Raw genomic sequence first — 15,891 nt, forward strand, 5'->3', positions numbered from 1 at the left:
GCTTATTGTCCTAATTAAAATTCATCAATTCAGAGACCAGTGACTGAGCAAAGGGAGACAAAAAGTGCTGTGCTCGAGACACAAAATACTTTTTTGACACCAAACTCTCCATACCTGACATTGTGCCCCACAAACAAATGTTATTTGGCAGTGACTGCTTAATGAAGAGCAGAGCAATTACGCTGTACATTGTGTAATATGTTTCTTGTTAATTGGGATTACAGATAGCATTCTCTTCAAAACAAAACTGAATTCAAAGACTTTTGTCATTGCACGCTCTCATTTTAAAGTAAGCAGAGAGCATTGGAGTGAAAAACAAAGAAAGTAGCTTTTGGAATGTCTGGCTGCCCTCGCTAATTAGGAGCTCTGTATATAGACCCACGCTCCACTGAGGAGTAACCAGTATTCACACGCATACACATACACAAAGTCAATCCCATGCTCTCTCATCCATACACGCACACACACACACACACACATATATACACACACACACACACACACACACACATACACCATGCTTTCCTATATTGTTTACAAATCCCCCTGAGATTAAACTTTGCAGCAGAACAATATCTGAACGCTGTGAAGACAAACATGGGTCCTCGGGGTCTGATTGTTAGTACATGAGTTCTTCCAGTCGAGACATGAGAGCTACTTGCACATTCTGCTCTTGTCTCTGGCTTTGCACTGACCACAACTCTGTTCCCCGATTCTGAGGGAAGGTCTACGTCTCTCCATGCTCTGCAGAATCTGATAATGATGCATCCTGCAGTATACTGAAACACAGTTACCTTATGAACTTGCCTTGGTGTGAACCAACTGAAAACTCAAGAGTCATGGTAAATCCACACCTCAGAAGGTAGGTTGATGGTGTTAGTCAAGGTTACTGTTAGTAAGATTGAAATGTTAAGGTTTTCTGCAGGAACCTTGGAAGACTAAAAAATGCATGTGATGGGGCAAATTGACATTAAATGCTGTCAAGTTCAAGGAAACCCTCCATGATTCAAATAGTTTAAAACAAAGACGCAACCAGAATGCCTTTAAGTTCTTTTTTATTATTCTTAGCATTTTAAAGTAAACATTGTTATTCATAAGTCTAACTCTCAGTCTAACTGGCAGCTTCAAATGGATTAATAATGTAAAGCACAGTACTGGGAATATAAAAGTGCTAGTATAAGTGGTGGTTCATACTTAGTGCAGTAATTTAAGTGGTTACATTATACAATTTAAACTACATGATTGAAAATGATTACAGACTTGTATTTATAAGTATTTCATGGCTTTAGGTATAACTCAGCTGCTGAGAACTGAACAAAAGTGCAGTTTGACTTCATATTATCCTCTTAAGTGGCAAAACTATGTGTCTCAACTTTGTCTTCACTTTGTCTGTAGTCACAGTGGAAGCTGTTGTCATGAAACTCTTTTAGATATGCAAACTCTTATATATAAATCTCCTCAACACTACAGAAAACATGTGAATTTAATTACTTTCTTTTGAACTCAAACTGTCAAACAGTGGAGAGTCAATTCGTGACTTTCTTTCTTCACTTTTGTAAAAATTATATTTCCAGTAAAAAAAAAAAAAGAAGTGTGCTGTGCAGTGTGTTTTCTGCCTACACGAATAGCTGGAACCTGTCAATGAAAGAAGAAAAGAATATGTTGTTTGGAAAGCTGCCACCTCCATATGTGTCCATGGAGTTTCTAGCTGTTGGTTAGTTGTACATATGAGAGCATCCAACCTGAAGAAGGGTGTGTGGAGTTGTTACTGTTGCTACCAGATCAATACATTTGATTTGTTCAGTCTGGATAAAAAGTGTTGGCTTAACTAAGCTGAATAATTTAGGTATAGGTGGCATGTCATAGCTCGTTTGTTGTCTAGTGCTGGACCGCAACAGTCAGTCAATGACTAACATCAACCGGCAGCACTAGATTAAACTGTTGATATATCACTGTTAACGTCACTCAATTCATTTTTAATATTTCTTTTAGATGAGAAAGTAACCATTTAGATTCCCAATTTGTGATCCATTTATACAAATAATGTTTGTTTGAAATTTGCTCAATGTTTTCAGAGACGTGTGGAGTCGCAGCTGGCCGGGTTTGACCAGTTGGTCATCTCAGCTGCTAGGAGCCCGATTCCTGCGATGGTCGGCTAGTCAACGTCTGTCATCGACTCCGGGGAGAACATGATCCGATGAACTGATCTGCAGCTCTTTGGTGATTTACCGCTGTCTCTAAAGTCTCTGTATCATTTTGATATATGAAGTTTGTCTGAATGTAAAATTAAGCTACATGTTTTTACCGGATAGAACAATAGTGCTGCCTCTATATGTACAGATATCACCACATTTTAATAATTTAAATGTAGTAAAATGAACAGATAAGTCTATATAAAGATTGTTTTATCTTATTAAGCCCCATAACAGTTTGGATTTTTATCATAGCTACACTACAGACTGAATAACACAATTTAATACATCTATCTGAAGGTTTTGTGAGAAAAAAAAGTGTTAGTGGAGTTTTGAGGTGAGATTATTTGTCACAGAACAGTCAGTTGTTGTGTGTTGAAGCTGAGCTGCTACTGTAAGCAGGCAACATGTCCATACTGCTTCCTCCTAGTCCAAACTAGAAAGTATGCAAGTCTGAACTCGGCATACTTGCCTATGTCAAATCAGCTTCAGTCAAAGTCACTTTCATGCTTCTTGGGGGTTTGGTTGCCACATGTTGGCACTTCCTGTATCCATTGTTTAAAATTCATTTGTTTCATACACGGTCCAGCCATATACTATGTTTTAACCTAGTCGTGTTTTTCGTGTTTTCCTCCTTCTTCAGCTCCTGGTTGCCATGTACTTCTCTTCAGGATGAAAATCAACTTCAATTTGCATGAAAAACCAAAACTATCACACTGAGCAACATGCATGCATTAGTTTCATCATTGCTGCTTGGTGATGGAGTGCAGACATTTCAAATGATCTGGCACTCGCACGTGAATTGACCCTGCAGCGTTTTCTACAATGAGCTGACGGAACTCTTACCTGGTTTGGATCCTTCGGCCACGGAGCCGTTGTACACCTGGTTCTGAAACTCTGGTCTGTTGTCGTTCATGTCGATCACGTAGATGTACAGATCTATTGGATTCTCCACCTGGTTGCCGTTCATGTCCACTGCATGGGCTCGCAGCTGTGAACATACACAAATGCACACAGAGAAATGAAGGATCATTAGCCTTCATTGCTTAACAGGAGGCTGAATGACTTTTCCAGATGTTGCTAGGCTGAGTTTGACAGTAGGCCGCTGGGTGTTATTGATCGACTTTGTAGACCGGTCTGAACTGAAACAAACCAAACTTTGACTTTGTTAATTGGCAACTTCATTTGACTAACAAATATTCTGTTCCTTGTCTGCCAACGGGGCATGAGTATCCTGTTGGTATCTTGGCATGGACCATAACAACACAGAAAGGGGGCAAAGTAGTGAAATGTTCCACACACACACAAACAACACCTATTTTATTGTTAGCACAGCCAGAAGCCCAGAAAATATCAGAAAGGTGTTGCTGATCAAGCTGTGGTTTCTTTTTGTACGGAGCAAATGTTTGTCTCAGTTTTGTTTTGACAAAGCCGGCCATTTGGATGCATGTCTCTGACTGATGAGCTGTTCCTTGACAATTCTCAGTGTGAGAATAGAGAGAGGAAAGATACAGAGAATGAGGTGAAAGAAAAAAAAAAGGCGGTGTAGGGAAAAGGGGAATGAGATGGGATGGAGAAGAGGAGAGTGGCTGAGCCTTGTGCAAGTAAATGAGAGATGAAAACACAAAGAGGCAGTGTGGGGATGGGTGGGTGTGTGGGGTAGAGGGGCTTGAACAGGGAGGACTGACAAAAGCAATCATCATCTACACTGGGATGTCTTAATCTCCGCCGCTACTGTTACCCACCCTCTACTCCCCACCAATCCCCACTAATGATATCTAACATAACGCAAAGCTTTGTAATAGCTCTGGAACCAAAATAGCACTCCTCACCGTGACATACATTACTCTCGTTCAGTTGCCTAGAAATTCATATCCTCAGCTGAAATGTTATTCAATGACAGCTTGGCTTGGTAAAAAGAGAAAGGGTTTCTCATTCTGGCTAAAACCAAAGCAAAAATATTTTGTCTGCCACCAGCACAGTAGAAGAAGATTTGCCTGCCAGCCTATTTACAGGAAGTTATGATGTATGAAAGATTGAATGGTGGCACCTGCCTTCACCGAAACACGAGTCATCATATCAGCTTTTGTGCCTGCCTATCAATGATGTTTCAAAACATACCCAAACAGGCTCCCGCTTGAGCATTCACACACACACACACACACACACACACACACACACACACACGCATCCAAACACCAATTCAGACACATGTTTACGCATATTAACATGGATGCTGACATAAGTGCACAGATGCACACTGGAGAGACACACAGCCAATCAAAAGAGCCCTCTTTAGCCACTTAATGATCCTCAAGATGCTAGTTTTCCATTGGCTGAAGCACAGCAAACAAACATGGAGAGGAGACCCAACAAACAAACAAACCCAATCTGTTTTCTCAGCTGTGAACGCTGCACGCTGAGGGGTGTGTGACTGTGATATGTGTGACTGCTTCAGAGTATGTGCGTATATGTGTGTGTGTGTGCACGCGTATGTCTGATTATTCATTTTCCACTTTGTGTTTAACTGTGTGCGCATTCATTTATTTATTTTGGCCTTTCCGCCTGTGCATTTGTATATGTGTGTGTTCTTGCATGTTTGCCTCATTTCCATAGGTGTATTTTCACATGTGTATGTGTGTGTGTGTGTGTGGCTTCCTCTGTGTGAGCACTGGAGTCTGTTTGTATGTGTCTACATTTGTGTGCTCGACGGAGGAATTGGAAATGTGATCTGAGGGGTGGGAAGAGTGTGTGTGCGTGCTTATCCAAACTGCAAATGTATATGTGTGAACTGACATCAGTATTCTGCAGGGTGAGCTTTAATATGACTGGACTATCCACAGAGGAGAAATGCACTTTGTATTTGGCCCATTGGTCCCCTCACCTTATAAACACTTACTTTACACCTTTATTGGGTACACCTGTGCAATCCAATGCAATCCAATACAACAGCTCTGCCATAAATTCACTTTTACGAAGCTTACACATTTTTAGTTTTTGTTGACATTTTTGGAAAGGTGATAATTCTACTTGAATCCTACTACTTGCATTATATTAAGAAAGTGTTCCTTACATTTTGCCCTCATGTATGAAAATAAGGTGGACAAAATATTAAGAACACCTTTTAATTTAATGCACTCCAGTGCCATCACCACCACCCATTGCGTCCTTAATAATTAACATAAAGTAGAATAACTATGATTTTACAAATTGCTTTTGGAAATACATAATTTTCATCAGTAATAATCAATCATATTTTTTTCTTACTGTTTATTTTCAAATTGTGCGATCAGTGATTGGTCAACTGATCACTCCAGAACTTATTTCATACAAAACTATGAACTCATCGTGATTAGTGTTTTCCAGTAAAACATACTTACGCTGAATTTTCATGCAAACAAATGTAAAAAAAAAAAAAATGAAAATCCATGATATTTTCATATTTGCTCAATTCTCCTCGTGCCCTGCTGGCTCACTGTAACTCTGTCTGACAAAACTGAAACTCTGGCTCACACCCACTCTCCTCACCTCGCGGATCACTTCCCTCTGGTGCTAGTCTGTCAAAAACAGCAGCCTCGTCTCTCTTTTCACTTGAGCCCAAAACTAACAAGCAAAGTTTGGCCGGCAAGAGCGCTGCAGTGCTGGGAACTTCCCTGTCAAGTTGAAAGAAAGTAAGCAATGGACTAAATTTCCCCTGGGTCAAATGCTGGCTACATTCTCCCTACACTAAATCATACATCACATCACAAGCAGCATGAGTCCACAGGAGTCTACAGTAAATAGTAGCTGCATTTGAGTTGAAGTGCCCTCAACCTAACATGCTGTGTTCACTACAGGCAGTGTCAAATACGAACTGTTTGCTGAGTGGCTGTCCTTTCCTGGGGACCAATAACCTGGCTGCTTTATTGATCCCAATTTGCTAGTTGAGTGTAAGAGCAGGTATGGAGAGACAACATATACAATCATGCAATAGTGTCCAGAGCCTAAGCGACTTAGCAAGTGAAGTAAAGGCTCATCTCAAACTAAATGGAACACTCACACACACAAAGGAGTACGAGACAAACCAATCAAGGAGACAATCATCTGGAGCTTTGTCTTTGTTTATACTCAGCGCACGTACTGTATGTGTGCGTTGGTGTCTATAATGTGTGCATTTTGCCGAGTGTATGCGGTGACGGAGACGCTGAAGAGATCCACTCTCCTTTATTCTATCCTTCCTCCGAGACAGGAGCATGCTTTTGAATTAGCTCTATCAGCAGCACAGCCATCTATCATGCTGACAGGCACACAGGCGTTGTGAGTCTGACACCAGCGCTCACCTCGAGTGGAGGTGTTAGTCTTTGCTGATATAAATTGAAACCTATAATGTGTGTGTATGAACCAATGGCCTAGCGTGAACAGAAGTCTCATGTGGTCTGTATATTTAATTCACGCATTCCACAAAGCTGTTTAACCCGAGGTTCCAGTGGGGCCAGTCATGAACTCAGCCTCTTGTGTGTGTTTGTGTGTGTGTGTGTGGTGTGCGGGTGAAGTGGAAAATCCTATGGGCCATATGCAGGTTAACTGTACATCTGTCTGCTTACACCTTTGAACAGCACAGCTGCAAGGTGCATGAAGAGAGCAGGCAATACAGTGTGGGGGTGGCTAAGAAAAACAGGGCAGCAGAACAAAAACGTAAAGTGGGAGACATACTGAGAATAAGAGGAGATGGGGAAACGGAGAGACCTCACCCTACTTATGAAATAAACACACGTCATACATCAATCAACATATTGTACGTGTAGGCATAAAAACACTTTTCCAGACACACAGACGTGCACATACACACTCAAAGCTGCACCTGCTCATTAGCTCTGACGGTAAAAAACACAGTTTTCCTGCTCTCCACCTCAGTTGTGTCTCTTCTCTCTGTTCTATCCATCCTGCGCCACTCTGTGTAGCTAAACCTCAAATTCAATGACAGCTGAAGTGGTTGTGTGTTTTGTCGAGGCATTCTTCATTTCATCAGTGGCTTTGGCATCAATCAGAGCCTGGAGAGGCTGGAGTGAAGACACAGAACAGCAAGTCCTCTGAATGTGTTCCGACTTGTGGTTTTGTTTTTGGCAGGGAACATTAGTGGTAAAATGAAAGGTAGATCGGGAAGGCAAAAGGCAAGGCACATTTCCACTGGGATAATTGGGAGATAATGAGATAGATGTACATTGAGAGGAAACAAGAGGGAGACAAGACACAAAGCATTTTTTTCTTACGTGGAAGGATGCTCTCTCCTCTCTGTCCAGGGGTTGGGTGACAAACATGTTCCCGCTGATGGGGTCTATGTTGTAGATGCCACTCGGGGGCTGATCAGCGCCTGCTCCTGTGATGCTGTAGCGGATGCCGACATCCTTGTCCTGATCTGAGCGGATCTGAGGATGGAACCAGGAAAAACAAGCTCAACAATGAGAAAAAATGTCAAATATTGTACTTATTAGTCCTGGCTTTACACGGTTTTCTAACACTTGCAACGGGAAGCACAGTTAGTGACATAAATTGTCAAAAACGCTTTGTAACCAGGTTTGAGAGAAAACTGCGAGTACATGGGATGTGTGATAGATACAGTGATTATAACAGGCTCACTGCAAGCTTTCTTTTGCACACTTGGAATCTACAGCCTGGAGGTGAAAATAGAAAATTGAAAAATGTGCATGTGGGAAATGGATCCAACATTTTATCTGACCTGTTGGTTGTTTTGGTTTTTGTTACCGTCATGGCAGTTTCTCAACAGACATTGAACAAGTGTAAAAGGGCCTTACTTCCAGCTATGAAGTTACAGTATATCTGAAGGCTACCTGCCAGATGATGTGAGACCGACTCATGCCGTTATTCTCAACTATGTCTGACTGGAGATTAATATCTCAATGTGCCTGTTCCACCTTTAACACTGCAGGTGTTATTTCACACACAATTCAGAATGTGACATTTAAAGAGTGATATGTTTCACTCTGAACAACTTCCAGCACACTGCGACAGCTATAAAAATATCAATACTTTTGCTTGGTGCCTTGCTGACTTGAAAGAAAACAAAAAGAGATGGGCCTGTCGCACTTCTTGCAGTGGCATTGATTTTCAATGGGCTGCAGGGATTCTACTGTGTCACCACACAATGCAACAACATGAATGTGACACCAGTTAAATTGGTAGGTTACAGTTTTCATTATGAAGTGGATATACAAGGGCACTCTCCTCTGCTAACATCTTGTTAATGATCTCCTGGATAAATCAGGTGCTTTGGAGAACTTATGTCAATTGATTCAATAATTCTATTTGTATTTTTTAAATTTATTGACTGGGGACTACGGACGCAAATTAGCAGCTTTGCTATAAACCGGCATGTTTACAGAGATGTTTAAATATCAATGTTCATCAACGTGCATTGTCCCCATCCAAAAATAAAGTATTTATTTATTTATTTATTATTTAATTGTAGTATTTATAGAATATTTTTATAATGCATATAGTAATGTGATATTATGTGTAGTTTGTGGCTATGAATTGAACCAAAACAGTGCTGTATGGCTTGAGGACAAATAGTAATTGCAGAAAATATAACTCTCAAGACCCTTACATTAAATGAATCACTCCCTAGTACAAATCATTTGAATTGAGTTATTAGCAGCATGGTTCAAGAGACGGCAATGCCAGTCTGTTGGTTGGTCAGGCAGCCACCACTTCCATCCACTCCAAAATATCTCAGCAACAACTGAATGGTTTGCCATGACATTTTGTACCAACATTCATGGTAGCCAGAGTATGAATCCTAATGACTTTGGTGATCCTGAGACTCTTAATCTTGTGCCATCAGCAGATCAGTGTTTTCACTTGTCCAATCAAATATCTGAACACCTAGAAGTTGGATTGGCATTACATTTGTACAGACATTCATGGTTCCCAGATGATGTATCCTAAAAAGTTTTCCTCTAGTGCCACCATGAATATAACATTTGTGATTGTTTTAGGGAAATATTTCTACAATTGTTGGCGATTCATGTCCACCTTCAGGAGAATACTTTGGTTTATGACCAAAATGTGATAAACTACATTAGTCAACATGGTAAACATTATACCTGCTAAATGAATCTACAATAGAATTCAAACATGATCCATTTAGAGTGACCAGTATGTGTGGAGATCCTTACAAAAAATATATGTATATAACAACTTTTGTAGAGTGTTCTTCTTCGTGGGTAACCATTTTTGTTGATAAACCCTTAATAGTCAAGCAATGTCTAGCAGTTACACAATGCACAAATTGTGAGCAACTTAACTAGAAAAATTGATTCATAAGTACTTTTCCTGCTCAGACTGTGTTATTGGACTCATTTTTAGAGGCCTGCAGAGTAAAATATACAGTACTCAGTCTACAGTTTGCACTGCTTATGTTCAGTACCCACCCCCCACACACACATACACTTTGACTAAACTTTGAAAAAATACATTTTTTGAGGCACAATTGTTTTTTATCATCTTATTTCCTACTCCAGAAATCATCTAATGGAAGAAGAACAATACAACCCAGTATACATGGTTATACTCTGATCACTGTGTTACTTGTATAGTATACAACCTTACAAATACAATTTAATCAGATTTCATCAATGCCAACAATACTATAGGTGGATTTATAGCTACAGGCTCAAACAGTAGTGTATTGTCACAAACTTTAGCAGGTAAAAAGAGATTTGCAGATCCTGGACCAGTTTGATCTTTAAGTACCATATATCCGCATATCATCTTTTCTCCAACCTCAGCCTCAGGTTCAAAGCACAACACAGCATTGTCTTTTTTTTTTTTTTTTTACTGGGTCTGAACCATCACTATGGTTACAAGTCAGAAGGAATAATTACAGAGTCAAATGGAGAAAAGGGAAGGCTTGACTCTTTTTTCTCTCTATCTTTCTCTTCCCCTCCTATGCAATTTTCCTGGTCTGTGGGGCTGCAGATCATGCATGAAAATGAAATTACTTCATCCGTTCAGCGGTGACGGCGGCTTCTGCATAAAACATCTCTCTGTTTGAACATGATACCCTCTCTCTTAATTTCCATTGTGGTCCTCCCAAACCCACACTGCAGAACTCCACTGCAACTTTTCAGAGGCACAATTTTCACTTCACACCGGATCCATATGTGAAACCTGCAGGTCCAGGTGTAACGTACACTAATATATAACTCCTATCAATCAGTGAAATCACCCTGTAGTCACTGTAGCATGACAATGATACTGTACGACTAATTACATTTATTTTGCACTACGCCCACCATCTGTCAATCATAGCAGGATAAAATTATGGCATGAATAATAACATAATTTGATCATTCACCCACATCATCAGTGTCAACTGTTTGGATAACAGATAGATAATGTGGCAGAGCAGATGGATTATGAGATTCAGTAACAAGAACGTGCCTGAGAAATCCTCTATCTTATCTATGAAGGGAACATGTTTAGACCTCCCTGTTCAAAACAACAAAAAACTGAGGCACACCACGAAGAGTCCCATCTGCTTGAGCTGCAGGAACATATTAAAAAAAAAAAAAAAACATCCTGCAGCTACCATTTCTTTATTTTTCAAAGATATGTTTTGGGTCATTTTTGCCTTTAATGGAGAGTTGATAGTGGAAGAGCAGACAGAAAACCAGGTAGAGTGAGAGAGAGAGAGAGAGAGAGAGAGAGAGAGAGAGAGAGAGAGAGAGAGAGAGAGAGAGAGAGAGAGAGAGAGAGAGAGAGAGAGAGGAGTTTGACACGCAATGAGGGTCCCAAGCCAGAGTCAAACCAGGGGCGTTGCATGCACTGTAACCATTCAGCTACCAGGGCATTCTACATCGACTGTTTCTGCATGTAGTATTTCCTGGGTGCATAAGAGGCAGCTTGTAGTCAAGTGTGTGTGTGTAGTGAAGTGTTTGACAGGTAAGAGATTCACTATGTGTGCACCAAAGCGCAGATCAAAAGGACCAGCTCAGTTCAATAATTCACAAGACCGTCATGTGGGAAACACACATAAGAAATTTTCACCTGCCACGGGTCTTTGCTTCTGCATCCAAACGTGTGTGTGGTTGGATGTCAGTGTGTGTGTGTGTGTGTGTGTGTGTGTGTGTGTGTGTGTGTGTGTGTGTGTGTGTGTATGTGTGTGTGTCTGTGTGTATGTGTGTTTGGGTGCAATCTGTCTCCTCACTAGAACTTCAAAGCAGTGAGTGTGTAGCTGGCACATTGGTGTAATAGCCCCAAGAGGAGACAAAGGAGCTCTTACACGTCATGCAGCCTCTGCTTCCATGCCTGCTTAAAATTCCACATCAAGGCCACCTGAGACTAGATGTCACATTTGCTGGTGTCTCTTAATGAAGAGTCTTTATATCAATAAATTGAATAAATGAAGAAGCACGGCTTCTCAGAGTTCTGGGAATCCCATGAGTGACAACTGCTCAATTGAGCCATTTGAATAGAATGCTAATGATGAAAGCTGGGATTTCTCTCCACCAATCTATCTCTATCTTTCATTCTCTTTCTTACTTCGATACCTCCTGATGGACAGAATGGCTACTAATCACACTGAAAATAGCAGAAAGAGGCAGATGCAAGGGACTTAACTGGCTGTCTGTCTCCTCCAGATCAGACCAGACATCAGATAAGTGACCTATTTGTAGCTCTTTGAGAGTGATTTCCTTGATTACTGACAACTGCTGGAATCCTGTGGGACAAGCTATCAGCGTGAGAAGAAAGATGGTGAGGGATGGAGGCAGAGAGACACATAAAGTGAAAGCAATGGGGAGTTGGGGAAAATTAGATGAAGAATTAGTGTTCTGATAAACTCCTCAGGGTGACACCAGACACACAAACAGATAGCGGGAAAGGAACGGAAAGGAATTTATTTCCATTTCTTGAGCATAGCGGCTGGCTGCCTAATTAGCGCACTGTGAAGTTTCAGTCTGTCCAAATCTCCTTTAATTGATCCAAGCCTGTATGATCACCACATCTGCATAAATAGTTTGATGCCTACATTAACAGGAAATAATTTGGTGTTTATTTGATGTTACTCTGCATTTCATCCATTCATTCCATGGCTGACTTTTTCTATCAGCACTGCAATATGAACAAAGCAGCACACTGTTATGCAAAGGACAAGCATATGTGGAGCTGTTGTTCTCTTTTCCTGGTGGTATTTTTCTTCCAGGAAACAACAATCATTCAACCAGGAAGTCATTAAAGGACAGTGTGCTGCAGGCACCCATGGGATCATTAAGGGTTACTGTGTGCTATTGGCTAATGTCACGCAATAATGGGTTTACACTCTTTGATAGCCTCTTTTATGTTTTGTCCACGCTTAATGGTTCAAGTTTGTGTTGTAGTCCTTTGGCTTCACACATCTCTCTCCCTCTTTATTTTATAGCTCTTTATGGGTGCAGTCCCCTCACTTTGCCTTCAGGGCAAGCACCCCCCACAGGTTACACAGGCTCAAGAGCCACACCAGGGAACCAGAGGATGATACCACAGAGGATCAATACCACAATTCTATGATTTTCCAACGACGATAATGCTCCATGTTGTTTCCTCTGATAATCACTTTTTCAGTTAATCAAATGATTGAAGAAATGTCCTCTTCTTTCCTAGAGAGTATTCTCTTAATATCTGTGATGACAGCAAATAAGCAACATGCAGCTCAACTACAAGGCCAGGGGTCTCATTTATAAAACAGTGAATGGGATCCATACTAAAAGTGTGAAAAAAGGTACCAGAAATACATGTGTGCTGGTTGGGGCTGCAACCCAAGAACCTGCTGGTCAACACTAGTGGTGAAGGAGGCTGTCAAGCTGACAAAAGATGCCTTTCAGGTCTGGCTGGCCCAGGGGTCTCTTGAAGCAGCAGATGGGTACTGAAGGACCAAAAAGGCAGCTGCTCAGGTAGTTGTGAAGCAAAAATCCACATGTGGGAGGAGTTTGGGAAAGCCATGTAGAAGGACTTTCAGTTGGCCTCAAAGACATTGTGGCAAACTGCCAGGCACCTCAGGAAAGCTGAGGTGAAAAACTGCTGACTTAAGTAGTAACATTGTTGGGTTGTAGAAGGAACACAATGAGGATCTCCAAAACCCGACCGACGTGCCCTTATGAAGGCAGAGCTGGAGGACTCAGGGGAAGCTTCATTCATATGAGGTAGTCAAAAAGCTCATCAATGGTAAAACACCAGGTGTGGAGGAGATTCACCCTGAGATGCTGAAGGCTGAACCAGAAGGCAAAGCTCTCAATTTACCAGTCTGTCTACATTCCAACCATCACCTATGGTCACAGGGTTTGGGTAGTGACTGAGAGAATGAGACTGTGGCCGAAATGAGTTTCCTCCAGAGTGTGTCTGGGCGTAAAGATAGTGTGAGGAGCTCAAAGTAGAACTGCTGCTCCTTCACATTGAAAGGAGCCAGCTGAGGTGGTTTGGACACGTGGTGAGGATGCCTCCCTCTGGAGGTATTCCAGGGACATCCAACCTTGGGGCAGATCCAGGACACAGCGGAGGGACTACATATGTCTTCTGGCCTAAGACCACCTTGGTATCCCCCTGGAGGAGCTGCAGTGTTGCTAGGGTGATGGATGTCTAGGTTTCCTCTCTCAATCTGATGCCAGTGTGGCCCAGTCTTGAATAATCAGTGGAAAATGGATAGATGGATAGACTAAAAGCAAAATTCTGCAATTTTTCAATGTGGCTTATTTTAACTATCACATTTCTCCACCGGGCGAAGCAGCACAAGCCTCCTACAGCTTCCCAAATAAATTTGACCATAATCAATTTTGTGTGAATAGTTTCAAACACTTGTGGTATTATAGTTTGAACAGAAGGAACACAAAATCAGTCCCCTAGAAAAGTAGTACAAAGTGTCCACACACTCCCCTAGATGACCAGCCTTTGCACTTAGTTTTCTACTAGTTTTTTCATTTGTCTTTAAAAAAACAAAAACACTTTTCTAGTATGCACACATGCTAAATTAACTGTGAGCTGTAGTCTCACAAATGTAACAACTGGCATGTGGAGATAGGCATGATTAGCTGACATGTAGCCCAAGAAGTAGAAGTATCAAATGTAGTTAGCTATAACTACTTCAGGGCTAATGTATATGGTTACTTTTAGTCCAATTCAGAGACTCTGAGTTATTTGAGATTGATTTACATCAAATGTATGTTTATTTGAAAAGCTATAGGAGATGCATGCTGCTTGTCACAATGTACAGTATCACTAAAAAGGTTGGGCACACTTCTTCATGCAAGTAAATGGGATGGCTGTCAAAACTTTTGATAGGCATGTGTGTTGTTTTGTACAACCTGTGTTTCCTGAATCTTTGTAATAGAATGGGTGAGTTCATAGGTAGCCTGACCTATAGTTAGAATGGATACAATGTGTCTTACACTTTACAGTATAAGGAACTGGATGATGCTTTGTACCTTAATTTATCTAGGGCTGTTTTTTATTTTTCCTTTCCTTTTTCTATCTGATTACCTTAGTCTCTGTCTTCTTTTCTTTCTTTGATTCAAGTGTTACATTAAATGTACTTATTATATGAAGTCGTCATGCTCTGATAATGCATGGACAATTTAATATAAACCCTGATCAAATTAAGAGTTGCAAAAGGTCTATTGAAATTGCTAGGTGGGATGTCATTAATGGTGTCACAAGCTAAATACCAACATAACAGTTATTACAATTTGGAATAAAGTATGCAAGCTAGAAGGAAGGTTAATATGCAGTAGATTAATACAGTAAAGGCAAATTAATGCCTTTTCCATGCTGAGTTGCTTTATGAGAGGAAGTGATGCCAACCACTCCGGGGACAGACATGCTATGACTGAGCCCTTCTGGTGGCCTCTCCGTCACGCATTAGCTGTCATAGCTGTCAACCATAATTAAGACAGTGTCTGCCAAATATCTGGATGCCTTTAATAGAAACAACTCACCGACTGGATGCCTCATATACTCACAAGCCTGCTCTGCTTTTAGACTCTTGTCTTACAATTCATTTAGCTGTGATGAAAGCATAATCCTGAATTTTCCAGAATTAAAATAATAAATCACAGAGCCAGAATTAGCTTAGGGTATTGATCACTTCACAGTTCATTTATTATCCGGATTTTGGTGTAAGCAGAAAACATAATATTTCTGACATTTTTCAACAGTGTGTCAAGGTTTAAGGGATAACCAAATCTAATTTTCTCACTGATTCTCTACTCTTTCCCCTTGTAATGACTCAAATTTCCCTTAAGTAGTGTGAATTTCCAGTAATTTCAGCTGCAAGCTAATATGTTTCATTTCTATTTGCTTTGCTGCTTCTTTTTACACTGCTGCCTGTCGGCTAGGGCATTTGCTGGAAATTTAATGTTTTTGTGTGTGTGTGAGCGTGTGTGTTTCTTGCAGTTGCATAGGTCTGCTAGGTCTGGCACCAGTGTGAGTGGCTTTAAAGAGAGAAAATGACGTTTTCTTGCTGGAATAGACTACTGATTTTTCCGTCTATCCTGGACATTCTGACTTCAGTCTCACCACTGGGGTTGAAATGTTCACATCTGACAATAAACCGTTGCATTTGAAGGGATGCTGGAATAGCTGCTCACATGACTCACTTCAAATGGGTGAACTGGTATGTTAAACAGCATTATCAAAAGCATCTATGCATCTGCAAACTGCACAGGCATCC

General features: G+C 40.9%; 1 protein-coding gene across 1 annotated transcript in view; it reads right to left on the reverse strand.

Moving 5' to 3' along the window:
* Nucleotides 1–15,891, reverse strand: part of cdh4 (cadherin 4, type 1, R-cadherin (retinal)) — a 190,590-nt gene that overhangs the window by 33,795 nt on the left and 140,904 nt on the right. The window contains exons 6-7 of the mRNA XM_053315209.1: nt 7,442–7,597; nt 3,039–3,183 (exon numbers count right to left, since the gene is read on the reverse strand). Coding sequence (XP_053171184.1) covers nt 3,039–3,183; nt 7,442–7,597 — 301 coding nt within the window. The remainder of the gene's footprint in view (nt 1–3,038; nt 3,184–7,441; nt 7,598–15,891) is intronic.

This window comes from Scomber japonicus, chromosome 3 (genome assembly GCF_027409825.1).
Source record: "Scomber japonicus isolate fScoJap1 chromosome 3, fScoJap1.pri, whole genome shotgun sequence".
In the NCBI taxonomy this organism is placed as follows: Eukaryota; Metazoa; Chordata; class Actinopteri; order Scombriformes; family Scombridae; genus Scomber; species Scomber japonicus.